This window comes from Haliotis rufescens, unplaced genomic scaffold, assembly GCF_023055435.1.
Source record: "Haliotis rufescens isolate VD_foot unplaced genomic scaffold, xgHalRufe1.0.p SCAF_11, whole genome shotgun sequence".
In the NCBI taxonomy this organism is placed as follows: domain Eukaryota; kingdom Metazoa; phylum Mollusca; class Gastropoda; order Lepetellida; family Haliotidae; genus Haliotis; species Haliotis rufescens.
In genome coordinates, this window is record NW_025963791.1 from 28,414,910 (window position 1) to 28,435,279 (window position 20,370).

The window sequence follows — 20,370 nt, forward strand, 5'->3', positions numbered from 1 at the left end:
TCCACTAAATTCTAATCTTGAATAGGGTCCGTTCGATCGAACCAACCCTATTGTATGTTTGTGATGATGAACCGAAAACTGTTGGCTCTAATGTTTAACGTGCATCCATCTAAATTGCAGACTGTTGTCAGCAATGCCTGTCTACCATTTGTTTCAAACTTGTTTCACTTATCATACAGTTCGGTGTCCTCAACTAACGCCTAAGCGCAATCTATTATCAACGCAATCTGTGATCAAATAGAACAATGTCCCCGATTTAACCAAGTTAATATACAAACACTCGCAGAAACGTATCTAATGACTATAAAACTAGCGGTCGGTATATTCCATTTCATTCCACGTTTGATGTCAATGATGCTGCTTCTCTTGGTCTCTTTGTCCTGTCTGGCGGCCATCAATGCTCAGCCCACACCTTGCTGTATTGCCAATCAATGGTCAGCCACTATGTTCGACGTTAGCCAGCCCTCCCAAGGAAATAGTGTAAGTTACACAACACTTGCATGTGTATCTTTAGGTGTTTGTAATAGTAATAGTTGTAATTATATCTATTATTCTGTACCTCCTTTGAACGTAAATATTCAAATACTTTGCCTCAAATACAAATGTACCCTGCTGCCATCCCATAGTAAAGGCATTGGAATCTTGCTGTGACCTTTCTAAGGATATTCTACATGTGTGATATGCACGATGTGAACATCTCTGCAGTCTAAGGATGTGCAATGAAGTTATATGTTGGTTAAAACACGACCACCTCTGTACGACTACTGCCTTCTTAGGTGTGATTTTGGAGTTATTTTAACTTTTAGGAAGGGAGCAAGGACAAAAGAGGATCAACAACCTAAATATGATCAGGCATCTGTTGGTATACTTCCACTTAAATTTAAATGTGTTGTTATATGTGTGACGTGTACGAGGTACGAGTATCAATATAGTTCACTTCAGGACACGGAGCTGGAATGGTAATTATTAGATAACATAATTTATAAAAACATTCTATAATGGTAACACCAGAACTTATTAATTTGTTATTCAGTCTATATTAATTTGTGTTGTTGTGTTGTTGTTATCAGCTGGAAAAGTAAACCCTGGAAAGTACTCACATGGTCTGTGAAATCTACTCTCTTACATACCTTATGAAAAGGGTTTTGTTGCTTTTATTTAGATAACGGCTGAGTTCTACTATGACTTCAACAACGAAGCTACTGCCACCCAGTACTATAAGTACGGATCACCTCAACGTGTGAAGTCAAACAGAGTTGTCATATCGTCCTCCAAGGTAACATTATTCATTTGTACATCGCAAATTTATCATAGAGTAATCCATGTAATTTTGTAGTATGATGTATCGTTCTCCCTGTTACCTACAGTTCAATGAGGTATGGTTTAGTCTGTTACCCACAGTTCATTGAGGTATGGTTCTCCATGTTACCTACAGTTCAATGAGGTATGGTTCTCCATGTTACCTACAGTTCAATGAGGTATGGTTCTCCATGTTACCTACACTTCAATAAGGTATGGTTCTCCATGTTACCTAAAGTTCAATGAGGTATGGTTCTCCATGTTGCCTACAGTTCAGTGAGGTATAGTTCTCCATGTTACCTACAGTTTAATGAGGTAAGGTTCAGTCTGTTACCTACATTTCACTGAGGTATGGTTCAGCCTGATACCTACAGTTCATTGAGGTGTGGTTCTGTCTGTTACCCACAGTTGTTTGAGGTATTGCTCAGTTTTATACCCACAGTTTATTAAGGTATGGTTCAGTCTAATACCCAGTTTATTGAGGTATTGTTCAACCTGTTACCCCCAGCTCCTTGAGGTATGGCTCAGTCTGTTACCTACAGTTGTTTGAGTTATGGCCAAGTCTGTTACCTAAAGTTGTTTGAGGTATGGTTCAGTCTGTTACCCAGTTTATTGAGGTATGGTTCAGTCTGTTACCCACTGGTCATTGAGGTATGGCTCACTCTGTTACCTACAGTTGTTTGAGTTATGGCTGTCTGTTACCCACAGTTCATTGAGGTATGGTGCAGTCTGTTACCCACAGTTCATTGAGGTATGGCTCAGTCTGTTACCTACAGTTCATTGAGGTATGGTGCAGTCTGTTACCTTCAGTTGTTTGAGTTATGGCTCAGTCTGTTACCTACAGTTGTTTGAGTTATGGCTCAGTCTGTTACCCACAGTTGTTTGAGTTATGGCTCAGTCTGTTACCCACAGTTGTTTGAGTTATGGCTCAGTCTGTTACCTACAGTTGTTTGAGTTATGGCTCAGTCTGTTACCTACAGTTGTTTGAGTTATGGCTCAGTCTGTTACCTTCAGTTGTTTGAGTTATGGCTCAGTCTGTTACCCACAGTTCATTGTGTTATGGCTCAGTCTGTTACCCACAGGTGTTTGAGTTATGGCTCAGTCTGTTACCCACAGGTCATTGAGGTATGGCTCAATCTGTTACCCACTGTTCATTGAGGCGTGGTTCGGTCTGTTACTCACAGTTGTTTGAGGTATGGCTCAGTCTGTTACCTACAGTTGTTTGAGGTATGGTACAGTCTGTTACCTTCAGTTGTTTGAGTTATGGCTCAGTCTGTTACCTACAGTTGTTTGAGTTATGGCTCAGTCTGTTACCTTCAGTTGTTTGAGGTATGGCTCAGTCTGTTACCTACAGTTGTTTGAGGTATGGCTCAGTCTGTTACCTACAGTTGTTTGAGGTATGGCTCAGTCTGTTACCTACAGTTGTTTGAGGTATGGTTCAGTCTGTTACCTACAGTTGTTTGAGTTATGGCTCAGTCTATTACCTTCAGTTGTTTGAGTTATGGCTCAGTCTGTTACCCACAGTTCATTGTGTTATGGCTCAGTCTGTTACCCACAGTTGTTTGAGTTATGGCTCAGTCTGTTACCCACAGGTCATTGAGGTATGGCTCAATCTGTTACCCACTGTTCATTGAGGCGTGGTTCGGTCTGTTACCTACAGTTGTTTGAGTTATGGCTCAGTCTGTTATCTTCAGTTGTTTAAGGTATGGCTCAGTCTGTTACCTACAGTTGTTTGAGGTATGGCTCAGCCTGTTACCTACAGTTGTTTGAGGTATGGTTCAGTCTGTTACCTACAGTTGTTTGAGTTATGGCTCAGTCTGTTACCTTCAGTTGTTTGAGTTATGGCTCAGTCTGTTACCCACAGTTCATTGTGTTATGGCTCAGTCTGTTACCCACAGGTGTTTGAGTTATGGCTCAGTCTGTTACCCACAGGTCATTGAGGTATGGCTCAATCTGTTACCCACTGTTCATTGAGGCGTGGTTCGGTCTGTTACTCACAGTTGTTTGAGGTATGGCTCAGTCTGTTACCTACAGTTGTTTGAGGTATGGTACAGTCTGTTACCTTCAGTTGTTTGAGTTATGGCTCAGTCTGTTACCTACAGTTGTTTGAGTTATGGCTCAGTCTGTTACCTTCAGTTGTTTGAGGTATGGCTCAGTCTGTTACCTACAGTTGTTTGAGGTATGGCTCAGTCTGTTACCTACAGTTGTTTGAGGTATGGCTCAGTCTGTTACCTACAGTTGTTTGAGGTATGGTTCAGTCTGTTACCTACAGTTGTTTGAGTTATGGCTCAGTCTATTACCTTCAGTTGTTTGAGTTATGGCTCAGTCTGTTACCCACAGTTCATTGTGTTATGGCTCAGTCTGTTACCCACAGTTGTTTGAGTTATGGCTCAGTCTGTTACCCACAGGTCATTGAGGTATGGCTCAATCTGTTACCCACTGTTCATTGAGGCGTGGTTCGGTCTGTTACCTACAGTTGTTTGAGTTATGGCTCAGTCTGTTACCTTCAGTTGTTTAAGGTATGGCTCAGTCTGTTACCTACAGTTGTTTGAGGTATGGCTCAGCCTGTTACCTACAGTTGTTTGAGGTATGGTTCAGTCTGTTACCTACAGTTGTTTGAGTTATGGCTCAGCCTGTTACCTACAGTTGTTTGAGTTATGGCTCAGTCTATTACCTTCAGTTGTTTGAGTTATGGCTCAGTCTGTTACCTACAGTTGTTTGAGGTATGGCTCAGTCTGTTATCTACAGTTGTTTGAGGTATGGCTCAGTCTGTTACCTACAGTTGTTTGAGGTATGGCTCAATATTGTTCATACAGTTAACTGTGATAGGGACCAAGTTATTTACCTACAGTTCATTGAGATAGGTGCCAACCTATGTGCCTACTGTTCATCGAGTACTTGCATGTACAGTTTACTGAGATAGGGACTAACCTATGTACCTACAGGTAATTGAGATAGGGATCATGTGTACCTACAATCCTATGTGGCGAGAAGATGTGAAATGGGATTTAACGTCGCGTCCAAATGTTTGCACTTATATAGCGACGTGCATGCACGTGTGTGTGTGTGTGTGTTTGTGGCTGCTTGTACTTGTTCGGACTTAAAGCCGATTTTATAGTTCTAGCCCACTGAGATACCATGCAGCAGCTTAACATGAATACCCAACTCAGACACGGTATAGTGACACCGAGCCGACCAGCCCCTTCATCCGGAGTGTCAGGCAGGGTAACAACAAATACCATCTTTTACGCGGCCTATTTCAAGGACATCTTGGTGTAGTCCAAAACGCTGCATCATTGCATGTACCCTTTTCTAAGATACAGTGAGATACATCCCAGTAAATGTGATTTTGACTTTGTAGAGAGAACGCTACAACATCGCCGCTGACGGCACATGCACCAAGGTTGCCCACCCTAACCAGTTACTGCCAAACTGCATCATAGGTAGGTACCTTCTGCACTGTCACATTTGCCCTATGTTCATCACGTTTATATAGATGCTTATCCATTGTTTTTTTTATTATTGTTCTATTTCGTTGTCGTCTTGATGTTACTATTTATCTGAAGCAGGGCACAAGATATTTGACGGTTATTTGATCTTTAAAATTTCAATATCTAAATTTGCCTACAGTCAGGGTTGGAAACCTCTCTATGTCCATCTTGATAATGTTCGGTTGTAATTGGTTTCACATTTCGATTTGATGTAATGGCAGATATCTCTATGTTGTGCGTGTTGTTGTTGAACAGTATTAACGGAGGTTCTTGATATTTAACAGGATCTGTTAACTTTAATCAGTTTTTACTTAATAACTATTTAATAGAAATACATAATTCTTTTGGCCTATGTTTTAATTTGGTATTTTAAACAAAATCTGCATGACAAGGAAGAACGGTGTGGTAGTCTAGTCGATTTCCTACATTGGCACAGAGTGTGAAGCCCGTTTAGGGTGTCCGCCACCCTGATATTACTGGAATATTGCTAAAAGCGGCATAAAACCATACTAAAGCACTACATTGACTCCTTCACTTCTGTCGAAACATTCCAGCGCTCTGGTGCTCGTGGTACTCTTCCCTCCAAGCCTGTATAAACATAGTCTAATAGGACCCTATGATTCATTATCAATATTAGAGGAATATTTATAAAATTGAATGTTGGCAATGACACAACACATATCATACAAGGGCCCGGGTTTGCTGTGGGGAAAAACATCGTTATTTCCCTTAGTTGTCAGGATCCGCTGGTAAGGATTCAAATCCAACATTCACCCCAATTAACATCCTTCGTCTGTTTACACCATACTCGTCATGGTAGACTTCCACGAAATTGTAAACCTCGACGTGTTGCGATACAATGGTAGTTGCTCTCACGTTATCTGGCACACATAACTGAAATAGTGTTACAAGTGGCCTAAAACCCAAACCCAAGCTCATATGTGTACAGTAATATAAGTGGTCTCCTGCCATGTAGGCGAGAGAACATACCTTGGCTCCAGCTATGTCGGCACCGAGGCAAGCGGGCTGAAAACTGACACCTGGTTCTTTTCTATCGACACCCTCAACTACACCGTGAGCTATACAAATCCCGACTGCATCCTAACATTCCAGGGAGTCGTCGATACAACACAATCCCGTGAGTACACAGTGCGTTAGTAACATATAGATTAACTCAGCTGAGTAAGTTTTAGTGCGTGTTTTATTTTTCTATACATTATCGTAGCACCATAAAAGATATTTTTAAGGAAAAGAAAGTGTGTGAATGTGCGCCACTCGCTACTCTCATTGGTGTGTAACCAGTGATGGAGCATTTCCATTTGGATGGGTGTGAAACCAATGGTGGAGTATGTACATCTGGATTGGTATGAAACCAATGGTGGAGCATGTCCATCTGGATGAGTGTGAAAGCAATGGTGGAGCATGTTCATCCGGATCGGTGTGAAACCAAAAGTGGAGCATGTCCATCTGGATCGATGTGAAACCAATGGTGGAGCATGTCAATCTGGATAAGTGTGAAACCAAGTGTGGAGTATGTCCATCTGGATAGATGTGAAATCAAAAGTGGAGCATGTCCATCTGGATCGGTGTGAAACCAGTTGTGGAGCATGGCTATCTGGGTCGGTGTGAAACTAATGGTGGAGTTTGTACATCTGGATCATGGCCATCTGTGTGAAACTAGTTCTGGAGCATGTACATCTGTTTTTTCGATGTTTTAATTCTTGAGTTAATGTTATGTTTTGGTATAAAAATCAAGTGTATTATCACTATCATATATGATAATCACATTCATTGTTGTGTTTCAGTAGATACAGTGGTATACTTCAACGGATATAAAGCAGGCATCACGGATCCAGCTGCTTTTGCCGTCCCCCTCTCCTGCCTATAGCAATGCATCTGCAGTGGTCATAGTTTATATGTTATCCCTGTTGTTGTGTTTCATTTGTTTAATATTTACAAATGGTTTTTTATCAATACATATCTTTCAAAGTATTGTACTTGTATGTTCTCAATTGGTCGTGTAATATTATCAGACAGGTGAAAAGTTTACCTGTCAATAACACACAATATGAAGCTTGATGTTCTCCACAACAGTAGCAGGTGAACAGTGTGTTTGATGAGGATCTCCACAACAGTAGCAGGTGAAAAGTACATTTACTGAGGTACTCTGCAACAGCAGTAGGCGGACAGTGAATTGGCTGAGTTACTCTGCAACAGTAAGAGGTGAAAAGTGAATTGACTGAGATACTATATAACAGTAGCAGGTGAACAGTGTATTAGCTGAGATACTGTGCAACGGTAATAGGTGAACAGTGATTTGATTGAGGTACTCCACAACAGTAGCAGGTGAACAGTGAATTGACTGAGATACTCTGCAACAGTAGCAGGTGAACAGTGTATTGACTGAGGTACTCCACAACAGCAGCAAGTGAACAGTATATTGACTGAGGTTCTCCACAACAGTAGCAGGTAAACAATGTATTAACTGAGGTACGCTGCAACGGTAGCGGATGAACAGTGTATCTTGGTGCAATCTCAGAAAGATTACGACTTCCTTACGTCATTTGAAATATTACAAATAAACGCATGTACGATGTCTTCGTCTACAATTTCAGGCTTTAGGGCGCTGTTATTTATTTGATATCCCAAATTCAAAGGGATTATTTTTTGTATATTCAAATTGATTGTTAATAACGGATTGACCATCAATGGTCTCGATAGATGCAAAACAACAAAACAACAGAGACAACGTATAACCACCTAGATAATACATTAAACCTTCAAGTTTACTTTTACACAAGGCTATATACATAACATTACATACTGGTATCCCACATTTCTCAAACAAGTTCCCTAGCCTTTCAAGAAATTGCTTGGTATTCTGTCAAAAAAAGCTGAGAATTCTGCTTTGTTGAAAGTTCATCTCTATTAGATGTACATACAAGTACATTGTGTTAAGAGGTAACAGCAGCAAGAACAGTATTGAGGTATTGTGTACTATTATGTAATCACTTGAACTATTCAGAAATATTAAAACCCTTTCCTTTCCTAATTAGTCGTTAAATACAGGCATTATTCTGATGAAATGATTTCAACATTGGTGTTTTGCTCAACATGATAAAGTTTATATCTGTAAACTTCCCATTTTCCCGAATGGGGGACGGGGAATAGGCATTGAATTGACTAGCTAGAAATCAGCATTCAGTGAAAACATATTTTCATTTCTGCTAAAGGAACTGTTACACGAACTGTAAGTGTTTTAGTGTTGAATAACGCAAAAATCTCCTTTTATTTGTTTAAAGGAAATAATTAAAAATTACGTTACTGATATAAACATTAATTTTCCTTTGTGCCAATATTGATTAGTGAAAGGGGGCCTTGTTTGAATCTCCCCCAACACTCACCCTTTGATTAAACCATACAGTGAAATCAATTCAACTTTGTCAACATACACCACATGCATAGAAATGAAAGGGATACGATCAATTCCATAATTATACGCATCACTATGAAATAGTGATGATATAAGGTGTTCGCAAAAATATATGACACCCTTTACATCCACATGTAAAGGCACGTTAGTTGTTCGCCTCAATAAAAGACGAGAACATATTGTCAAAACAAGTAATAACATCGGACATCATCTAGGTCACTGATGCACCAAATTTGGAAATGTCCTCCACATGTCTACAATAAAACATTTTTAAAGCTTTGTAATGACCTTGAATGCTGTTACCCTTTAATTTTAAGCAATAGTCGTATGACGCACTTTCACAGAAAGAGTACGCTTGATTGTAGCTCAAAAGGTGTGAAATGGGGACACCTAAGGCTGAAGCTGCTCGAAAATTGCTTAACAGAAAGGGAAAATTGAATCAGTGACCAATTGACATCCGATTGAATTCCCTGTTGACTTGTACCATGTCTCCGTGTTTTTGTCATGTGAACAATGGACCTACCTGCATCCATGGTCACCACGTTTTGTGACAAGCACCATGGATCAAGGAATGAAGTTTTCCCTGAAGGTCGTCATGTGGGACAGCGGTGTACAAAGTTTCAAAATAAAATTTTCAGGGTGGGTGGGGTGGGTTGGGGGTATATAGTGTGATCTACCCTGCGTGTGAGCCTATGCTCCCCGACTTTCAGTCATACATGTCCGCAGTTTCACAGAGTTAGGCAAACTTTACATTAATTAGTCTTCATTGAAATATATATATCTAAAAATAAAATACACATTTAAGACAAACTGAACAGCCAAGATCGCATTACTTACGATATACAAGCCGGAACAACATGCGATAAGATAACTGTTGAACTAGCATTAAGAAGAGCAGTGTCAAGGACAGAGCATTAGCATAATGCCAGAATATTTTACCGATTCCATTACGAAATATACAACGCATTAATGTAGTGTGGCTCTTGGTCAGAGTACCCTAGCCAACTTATAAGTTCCTTTGACCTCATAAACAATATAGTCCAAAGTACAGATATGTATAAAATGTGCACGTCCTCTTGCGCAACTTTGACCCATATTGCATAATGTGCACTGAATGCTTATCTTGAAAAGGGTCCGTTCGATCGAACCAGTGCTACCGTGTGTTTCTGATGAGGAACTACTGTTGATTCTACCGTTCAACTTCTATCCACATACATCGCAAACGGTTGCTAGTAAGGTCTTTCTCTTAAAAATTTCAAGCTTGTTTCACTTATCTTACTGTTCGGCGTTCCCAAATTACGCTGAAACGCAATCGTTTAACTGTGATTAGATACAACGATGTTCCCGATTTTATCAAGTAAATATATAAACACTCACAGAAACGTAACCAGTGACTAAATATGACGATAAAACTAGCGGTCGGATCACTCCATTCATTCCTGTGTTTGATGTCCATGATGTTGCTACTCTTGGTCACACTGTCCAGTCTGGCGGCCATCAAGGCGGAGACCACACCTTGTTGTGTGGACTACAAATGGTCAGCCACTATGTTCGACGTTCGTCAGCCCTCTAAAGGAAACAGTGTAAGTTAAACCACATTATAAGTTGTCAACCGGTCTCGGGGGGTATATGGTGTGATGTATCATGTGTATGAGCCTATGTTTCCCGTGACGTGAGGCGATGGGTACATAGGTTTACACACAGGGTATATCACACCATATGCCCCGAAAGATCGCTTGGCAACGAATTCATCTCACCGACTTTCCTTCATACATGTCCGCAGCTTCACCGAATTAAAAAACTCGTAGGAGACAAAACGAAACGAGTTACTTCCCTTTACCGAATGCATTCGGATAAACATCGGTTTATGTCAACTCAAGGATACTTATTCGACATATGCACATTACCTTGGATGTGTTCCGTGTGAACCTATGTACCCATCGACTCACGTCTCGGGGAACATAGGCTCCATGAAAAATAAAAGCCCGCTCTTTAATAACCAAACAGAAGCTGGTATTATATTGTAAGGTGAGACAATAGAATGTGTACCTTTGTAATAGCTCAATGATATTTATCATTATGTATCTCCCTTAAACGTAAATATCCACATACATTGACTCAAATACAAATGTCTTTCTGTGATTATAAACATGTATAAGGGTATTATTATACATGTGTTTTACATTGTGTGAACTTCACCATGTAGTCTAAGGATATGCGCAATGAAGTTTTATTCCATACTGAAAGGCCTCAGGGCCGTAGTACAATTCTGTTTTCGGGAATGGGTGTAGATCCGTTTAACAGGTCATATTCTAATTAACATAGCATGATAAATGAACATTGATAGCTTTTAAGAGTATCTTTATCAGTTATTGGCCTGATCGATTTTTTGTTGATAGGCATGTACATTAAAACGCAGTTCTAAATAATTACTCCTTAGATGGTCGTATTTTGGACAGACTAACAGGAAATGACATTCATCTTTAGGCACATTTAAATCGTATTCCTCATATATTCTCAATTCTTTAGGTACGTTTCTATGTCTGCCTACTTGGACTCTAAGTCTATGAGAGTTGCATCTAAACTGTGCTAAAGCTACTCTAAATCTTTTAAAATTGATATCAAACAAATAGTATTCTGGGGAAATATTTGTCTTAAAAATGAATGTTATATACTGCTTGAAACAGGATCTCCTCCTGTACCGCTGGTGTCTTCTCGGGTGCGTTGCAAATGTGGCTTGGCATCTGTTTTCCCGCTTCCGTTAAATGTGTGTTATATGTGTGACGTATACGAGATACGAGCGTCAATATAAATCCCTTGAGTACACAAAATTTGAATGATAATTATAACATATAATGGCTTTATAAAACTATTCAATAATGATAACAAAAGAATTCATAAAGTAGTACTTTAATCTCCTGTACTGAAACTCTGACAGTACTATCACATCAAACCAAACCCACTTTAAGACATTTGGAAGTTATCCACCGGAAATGTACACACTGGAAAGTATTCGTTCCCACGTTTGATCACATGGCCTGTAAAATCTCCCCCTTTACATATTTTATGGAAAGTTTCTGTTGGTTTTATTTAGATAACGGCTGACTTCTACTATGACTTCAACAACGTAGCCACTGCCACCCAGTAATATAAGGACGGATCACCTCAACGTGTGAAGTCAAACAGAGTTGTCATATCGTACGCCAAGGTAGCTCCATGCATTTGTACATCGGGAATTCGTCACAAAAAAGTGAATTCTCCAGTACAGACCGAACAATATGGCCATTTTACAGTTTTCGTATGCCGTGTCTTCTGTACGGTTATACTTTCCCAATTTCCCTAGCTGTTTAACATAGAAATCCATACTAATGTGGTATGGTACAACCTGGTACCTACGGTGCATTGAGGTATGGTACACCTTGTTACCCGAGTTCATTGAGGTGTGGTTCACCCTGGTACCTCCAGTTCATTGAGGTATGGTTCACCTGTAACCTACAGTCATCATATCCCAATTGCGGAGATCGATGCTAATGATTTCAATCACTGGATTGTCTTGTCCAGCATCGATTATGTACAGACTGACACCATATAGCTGGAATATTACTCAGTGCGGCGTTAAGCCAGAAAGAAATACACCTACAGTTCATTGAAGTATGGATCACCCTGTTATCTACAGTTCATTGTGACCCGTGAAGACCCATTCTTGCCGTAAAAGGCGACTATGCTTGTCGTAAGAGGCGACAAACGGGATCGGGTGGTCAGGCTCACTGACTTGGTGGATGCGTCATCGTATCCCAATTGCGTGGATTGATGTCAATCACTGGATTGTTTTGTCCAGGCTCGATTATTTACAGACCGCCGCCAAATAGCTCGAATATTGCTGAGTGCGGCGTTAAACAACAAATAAACAAACAAGCAAACAGACAACACAGTTCATTGAGGTATGGTTCAATCTGATATCTACAGTTCACAGAGATATAGTTCATCCTGTTATAGTTCATTGACGTATAGGCTAGTCAAGTATAAGATAGATATAGTTAACCCTGTTACAGACCATTAAGGTATGGTTAAATATGGTACCTACAGTTCACTGAGATATGTATCGTCCTGTTACAGTCCATTGAGGTATGGTTAAATATGGTACCCACAGTTCACTGAGAAATGGATTATCCTGTTACAGTCCATTGAGGTATGGTTAAATATGGTACCTAGAGTTCACTGAGATAGTGATCAACATGTGAACCCTCAGTTCATTGAAATGTGGTTCAGTCGGGTACCGAACATTCATGTCAGGTTCAGTGAGGATCCGACATTGTGGTGTGACCGAAACATGTACCAACAGGTCATAGACAGGCCACCCAATCATGTACCTACAGTTCATCGTGGTATCACTTTCTCTGGTGCATACAGATTATTAAGGTATGCTTGTATGTATTTTATCTTAGTGTAGTCCAAACATTGTATGTGACATTGTCTAAGGTTTAGTGAGATACATCCCAGTAAATGTGATTTTGACTTTGAAGAAAACACGCTACGACATCAACGCTGACGGCACATGCACCAAGGTTGCCATCACTGACATGTTACTGCCAAACTGCATCGTAGGTAGGTGCCTACGTCACGGCCATAACTGTCATATGTAATGACGTTTATATAGGTGCTTATCCATTGTTATCTACTGATATTCTCTGGCGTTGCCGTTTTGGCTTTACTATTTGATAATTAGTATGTGATTCATCTGTAGTGGGACACAAGACACTAGAATTTTGAATTTGTAACTTTACCTCAGCTCTCACCTAATAAGTATTTCTAATTAGACATAAATAAGTATTTTATTTGATATTGTTTAATTAAAAAAGATTTTATTTGATATTGTTCAAACAAAATTTGCATAACAAGGTAGAACTTGTACAGCGCGGTTGGGTAGCCTAGTGATTAAAGCGGTCGATTCGCCACATGGGTACAATGTGTGACGCCCATTCCTGGTGTCCCCCTACCTGACATTACTGAAATTTTGCTCAAAGAGGCGTAAAACCATACTCCATACAATGCACGTTTCAAAAGTGTCCAGTGCCTTGTGCTGGTGATACTCTTCCTTCAACAGTGCTAAATTAAAGGTGGTGTAAAGATAGTTTAAAAGGGTCCTATTATTTATCATTAGATGATTATTTATAAGATACAATACTGTCAATGATACAACACATATAATACAAGGGCATTGTGGCTCGGTGAAATATGTGAAGTTATTGCCCTTTGTTGTCGAGATCCACGCAGTATTCGGAAGGATATTACTGTACTTACTCAAGAACAGTATATTTAGGATGTCGAGGCGCTAGCAGATAAGGTGAAATTGGGTTTAACGTCGCGTCCAAGATTATTGCACTTTTATAGCGACGTGCATGCACATGGGTGTGTGGCTGTTTGTACTAGACCGGCCTGATGCCGATTTATAGTGCTAGTACACTGAGATACAATGCAGCACTTGTGTTTGCCTATTGAGACATGGTTTTACTTGTATCATGATTACGCAGACATTAGCAAAGACAAAGATAGTGGAGATGAACTGGAAGGTGTATTATATGATATATATTATATGTATGATGCTGGAGTAATTCTAACAGGTTTAATTGTAGAAATTGAGAAGATGTCGACTTTATTATTGATGATAGTGTCAAAAATATTTGAAATGAATTTGGTGATGATGAGATTACAAAACCCGGAAACAATACAGCTAAAGAAACAAATAACTTTGGAAGACGTTTATTACAAATAATTTTCTTTACATGTATTAAATGGCAGATTTCAGGAAGACGTAAACGGTATCGTTACTTGTTTTGCAAGTAATGGTATAAGTGCAGTCGATTACATGGTTGCTTCGTCATACAGACTGTTTAAAAAATGTTTCACTGTTCTGTCATGAATGATTCTGACCACTTCTGCCTTTCGTGTAATGTTTAGATAGATATTCCAAAATTTCAAAATGATTCATTTGTTTGTATTCCCTTTTTATAAATATTTATGAAAAAAACAAACAGGAAACCACCATTCCGTAACACTTATTGAAGATATACGTTCACAAATAGAGGAAGATGTTAATAAAGATGTTGAAGTTTGAACAAATTCTACAAGTATCAAAGAGCTGCTGCATGTGTGAGGCGAAACTGTAGGCCTCGTGACTGCTCATCAAAGCGCAACAAACTCTCAGCTATCAATGCCTTTAGACAATCAAGTACTGATAAAGATTTGTTAAAAATATAAATATCTTAAACAAAAATTTAAAAAGGTTTGTGAAATTAAGAAGGAAAACCATAAAATGGTTATTGAGAGAAAAGTTCAATAAAATTAAAGAACTCCAAGAAAGTCTATTTCGCAAGTTTGGAGACGTACGAGAGTAACTAGCAATATATCTGCGCATAAAAGGTAAACTTGTTTTCAAGAACTTCTAAATCATGTCGATGAATACAGAAATATATCACTATGACAAATTCCTGTGTAATGATTACACTCAAAGTAATCCAATGGTTTTAAATAGTAACATCACTAAAAACGAAATCCCGACAACTATTCTTAACATGAAAAGTTGAAATTCGGCTGGTTTTGATGGACTACCAATTGAATTTTTTAAACTTTAGATTGACTATATCGTACCAATCTGTCAAAAACTATTCAATAGTTTTCTGGACTATGGTGTATACTCCTAATTCTAGTGTAAAGCTGTTATCTCTCCTATACATAAGAAAGGCTCAACCACAAATGTAGCTAACTATCGTGGTATAGCATTTCGTCCTGTATTCTGAACGAAAGACTTCATACATTCATAAATGAATGATATATTATTTTTTAAAAATCAGTTTGGTTTCCGTAAAGGCTGTTCAACATTAGATCCTATGTTTACCCTTCATGGCAAGATTTGTATATATTTAACAAAATCTAAAGGTAAATTGTATTGCTTTTTCAATGAGTTTAGTTAGGCGTTTGGTTGTGTAAATATAAATTGTAATTCAAGAGAATAACTAGTCTAGATTATATATTCGTTTGTTAAATTATATTTCATTGCAAGGTTTTAACTGTCGTGATATGTATTCTAAACTAAAATCAAGTGTCAAAACTGAAAAAGGAGTAACAGATTTCTTAGAGTGTTGTATCGGCACACGCAAAGGTTGCATGATAAGTCCAAACGTGTTTCTATTATTTATTAATGAATTTGTTTCCGAGTAAACAGACTGTAGAGGCATATGTATTTCAAATGATGCACCAAATATCTGCACAACGTTGTTAACTCCTTTGATAGTATTTGGCGCCTACACGAATCAATTGATTATATTGACACATTTTGTGATAAATGGGGAATGACACTAAATTCAAATAAGTAAACAAAAAATTTTTTAGACACAGTGGTTACTTAAAAAGTCATGAAGCATGGTTTAATAGAGGCAATCAAATAGAAACCATTTCATTTTATAAGTATCTTGGTAATATTTTTTCACAAAAAATTATTTTTTGACTCGCGCAGTTACTATTCTTTCACAACAAGCTGATAGAGTACGGCAACATATTTATAAACTAAACACTTTATGTGATAGTTTGTCTTTGGAATGCGCAGAAAAATGTTTGACAGCATGTTTTTTCTGGTATCAACAGGTTTGGAGATATTATAGCTATGATGTAATAGAAAGGGTTCAAACAAAACATTTCAAGTGAATACTGACTTTACGAAATTCAGGGAGTAACAGTGATGTCCTTGGAGAATGTGGAAGACAAAAGATATATACATATCATGCTACTAAAGTAATAAAATATTGGATAAAACATACCTCTATGAATCCTTATACATTGTCATGTTTTTATTTGGACATGGTTTTGGTTATGCATGGAATATTCAAGACTGTGTGGGTTGTGAAATATATATTAGACAAGTTAAAGCAACGTATTAACGATTGCGGCCAACTCAACTGACACGATAGTTTAACACAAAACTCGAAACTGACAGCGTAATTTCATTACGAACGGAAACTTCTCTTACTTGTGCTGAAAATAATACGTTTTAAAATTTCGCTGCAGCAACCACAATCTATTGTATTGTGAACGTCATGCTTTTCACTATGTTGAAATTGAATACCACTTTTGTCTCGTGTGCACTGCCTACTCAGAAATTAGACGTCGCTATTTAACTCCGATTTATCACAACCATCCCTGTCTATAAAGTTCGTATCTATCATGTCTACAACAAATATCATATGTTTGTCAGACCTATAAAACATATCTATTTTGCTTTTAAACTTAGAATTTCAATAATTAATTTGATATACTTGAACTTCACCTTGTTCAAATTTAGACAGATTATTCCCACATTGTACATTTCATCAAATGCTTTGTACGATCGGCCAGAGGTATTTATATCTTGGAAATAAATATGCCATACACTGGTAAAAAGATCCGCTGGTGAGGATTCAAATCAAGCATTCATCCTGATTATCATCCTTGGTCTGTTTGCACCATACCCTTCATGGGCGATTTCCACGAAATGGTAAACCTCGATGTCCTGAAGTTACTTTGACTTTATCTGACATACATGGCTGAACTATTGTTAAAGGAGGCGTTAAACTCAAACCCACCAGCTCATATGTTACAGTTATATAAGTGCTCTGCCCCTATGTAGGTGAGCGTACATTCGTTGGATCCAGCTACGTCGGCACCCGACCAAACTGGCTGAAATCTGACACCTGGCGCTTTCCTCTCGGCTCCCTCAACTTCACCGTGAGCTATACAAATCCCGGCTGTGTCCTAACATTCCAGGTAGTCGTCGATACAGCACAATCCCGTGAGTACACAGTGCGTTAGTAACATATGGATAAACTCAGATGAGTAAGTGTTAGTGTGTGTTTTATTTTTCCTACGTGTACATAAGAACTTCTTAAGGGATCGATACATGATGAAGCGTGGGAATGTTCCGCTACTCGCTCTATCAACACTTTGGTCTGAAACCCATGGTGGAGCAGGCACACCTTGAATGTTGTTTTAATTTTACAATTAGTTTATGTTTTGGCATAGATCAAATGTATGACACTTGAAATAGATAATGACCACATTCATTGTTATGTTTCAGCTTCAGTAGCTACAGTGGTATACTTTAACGGACATAAAGTAGGCATCACGGATCCAGGTGCTTTCAGCGTACCCCTTTCCTGTCAGTAGCAAGGCAACTGCTGTGTGGACAGTTTATATGTTATCCCTGTTGTTGTCTGTTCACGTACGACTGTTCATCAATACACATCCTCCAAAGTATTGTATATGTATGTTGTCATTTTTTCTTGAACAGGCTCACACCCACTATTAAAGCCTTCATTTGGACGTGAATTATATTTTAGTTGTAACAAGTTTAGAAATTCTTTATGTCGAATTAGATGTGGGTGAAACGGGGCGTTATTGTAAAGAGCGGATTTGTATACAAGGAGACATGTTAAAACAAAGAACACAGCACAACAGCAACATCACATGCATCACAGGTAACCCAGGAAACTGGTTAAAACATGGAACGCAGCACAACATCACATGCATCACAGGTAACCCAGAAGAAAGGTTAAAACATGGAACGCAGCACAACAGCAACATCACATGCATCACAGGTAACCCAGGAGACACTTTAAAACTTGGAACGCAGCACAACAGCAACATCACATGCATCACAGGTAACCCAGGAGACACTTTAAAACATGGAACGCAGCACAACAGCAACATCACATGCATCACAGGTAACCCAGGAGACAGGTTAAAACATGGAACGCAGCACAACAGCAACATCACATGCATCACAGGTAACCCAGGGGACACTTTAAAACTTGGAACGCAACACAACAGCAACATCACATGCATCAAAGGTAACCCAGGAGACACTTTAAAACATGGAACGCAGCACAACAGCAACATCACATGCATCACAGGTAACCCAGGGGACACTTTAAAACTTGGAACGCAGCACAACAGCAACATCACATGCATCAAAGGTAACCCAGGAGACACTTTAAAACATGGAACGCAGCACAACAGCAACATCACATGTATCACAGGGAGCCCAGGAGACAGGTTAAAACATGGAACACGGCACAACAGCAACATCACATGCATCACAGGTCACAAGGTAGCCCAGGGGACAGGTCAAAACATGGAACACGGCACAAGTTGCAAAACGAGTTACAAAATCAGCTAAATATTAACCCTATGTACATCACAAAAATACAAGTAGCCATCATGATTATGTGAACAGTTATGTTACAGTTCAAGGAAGATGTATTCTTAATTCTTTCTTTGAAGGCCCTCTGATTAAGCCATCGTCATATTTAAGTAAATTATTAGATCACTTGTGTGAAGTATTTGTATCAGGAACTGTTTTGATATTCGTGCCGAGATCTCTGGCTTTGTTACAGTCTTTCAAATGCCAACAAAAATCATTGTGATCACCCGTGAAGATCCGGGTGATAATTGGTCTTCAGCAACCCAAGCTTGTCGTAAGTGGCGACTTACAGGATCTGGTGGTCAGGCTCGCTGACTTAGTTGATGCCTGTCATCGTATGGCATTTGCGTAGGTCCATCCTCATGATGTCCATCACTGGATTGTCAGGTCAAGACTCGATTAATTACTGGCATTTTGATGAATGAGGCGTTCAACAACAAACAAGCATTTTTACAATATATAAAACAAACAAGTTGTTGTCTTTTTTAGCCCAACATATGACAGCGCCACAAGGTTCGTGTTATTATTTAAAAGGAGAATAAGTTAAGAGGTTAGTATTGTTGTTGTTTTTTAGAAGCATCACAATCATATTACCTTTCATTTTCATAGCAGATGTATTAATCAAGTGAGTATGAAGTTGTAGCACCCGTAGTAGAATCACCCAGTTCAGTTACAGAATTGGTTTTTAGCAACTCATGTTTGTCTTAAGAGGCCACTGTGCTTGTCGTAAGAAGCGACTAACAGGATCTGGTGGTCAGGCACGCTGACTTGGTTGACGCATGTCGTCGTATCCCAACAGCGTGGATCGATTCTCACGATGTCAATCATTGGAGACTCGATTACTTCCAGACCGTCGTCTCGATGCTGGGCTATTGCTGAGAGCAGCGTAAAAACATGAAACAAACAAACACTGAATGACCGATCTGTTTGCATAATTGTCCATTGTCGTTTTTCTCTATTTGGGGAACAAATATATGCAGCGTTAAACAAACAATTAATTTGTAGATGACAGGCCACTTCTCATCGATTGCCTTTTAAATCTAGCACAGTTATTGAAATTAACAACTGTAAAGAAATATATACAGGAATACAAGAGAAATAAAAATGTTAGATTAAAAATGTCACTTTAAAGACGTGTAAAAAAATGCGAAAACATTCTGTTTTTATGTATGAATCTATTGGGGAGAATATTTACCATGTCTTATGGGGGAGTTGATGGTAGCGACCTAAAAGTCATACATATCTCTTATTGTAATCAGATATAACATAGCTACAGGACAATAGTTGATGCAGTTAGGTTAAATAAGTTTTAGATAGCACTTTCTCTATTAAGTTTTTGGTCATTTGGAAGGGGATTGAAATTATAAAACTAACATATCGATTTTAGTTTCAACAAAAACGTGTCACAATCGTGTTATTGTTCTGGTCCATCTGTCGATTGTCTCATTTGTTGACAGGCCCCGTCGAAAAACAAGCGTAGCGGGTCTTCGCGATAAGGCAGGACATGCTTACCCTTTTCGCGAAAACCTGGTATCGTCACTGATTTTCAGTGGTCCATTCACATAACTTTCACCTCTGGAACTTTTACCGCGTCACTCTCAGAGAACACAGAAGTCTCAATGGCATGTTCTTCTTCATATTAGGGATGGTGGGGTAGCCTAGTGGTTAAAGTGTTCGCTCGTCACGCCACAGCATATTGCTGGAATATTGCTAAAAGCGGGGTAAAACCATACTCACTCACTCACTTCTTGATATTAATACGTTCTACATATTATAAAAACAGACAGTGATGTGAGGCCGAATGTGTAAAGCCCATCGTCCTTATAAAGTACGTCTCTTGATAGTAAGATCGCTCTACGTTGCTAAAACACAAGTACAAACTCAACGTATTTTCAGGAGACCTATTCAGTGATCAA

At 38.9% G+C, this 20,370-nt stretch overlaps 1 protein-coding gene and 1 long non-coding RNA gene across 3 annotated transcripts; both read left to right on the forward strand.

The window, feature by feature from the left end:
* The first annotated feature begins 325 nt into the window (after positions 1 to 325).
* Positions 326 to 7,407, forward strand: LOC124132611. 2 transcript variants are annotated; one of them, XM_046496610.2, is made up of 5 exons: positions 326 to 480; positions 1,163 to 1,276; positions 4,661 to 4,742; positions 5,767 to 5,928; positions 6,596 to 7,407. In XM_046496610.2, exons 1-5 carry the CDS (start codon positions 346 to 348, stop codon positions 6,676 to 6,678), a joined length of 576 nt encoding a protein of 191 aa, XP_046352566.2. In that variant the 5' UTR covers positions 326 to 345; the 3' UTR covers positions 6,679 to 7,407. The 2 variants fall into 2 exon arrangements, with proteins under 2 accessions (XP_046352566.2, XP_046352567.2); XM_046496611.2 differs by having other exon boundaries at positions 6,599 to 7,407.
* Positions 7,408 to 9,623: 2,216 nt separating this feature from the next.
* On the forward strand, positions 9,624 to 17,500 carry LOC124132638. Its single transcript, XR_007219972.1, has 5 exons — positions 9,624 to 9,806; positions 11,318 to 11,431; positions 12,747 to 12,828; positions 16,883 to 17,044; positions 17,330 to 17,500. It is a non-coding gene; the product is annotated as an uncharacterized LOC124132638 (long non-coding RNA).
* The last annotated feature ends 2,870 nt before the right edge of the window (positions 17,501 to 20,370 follow it).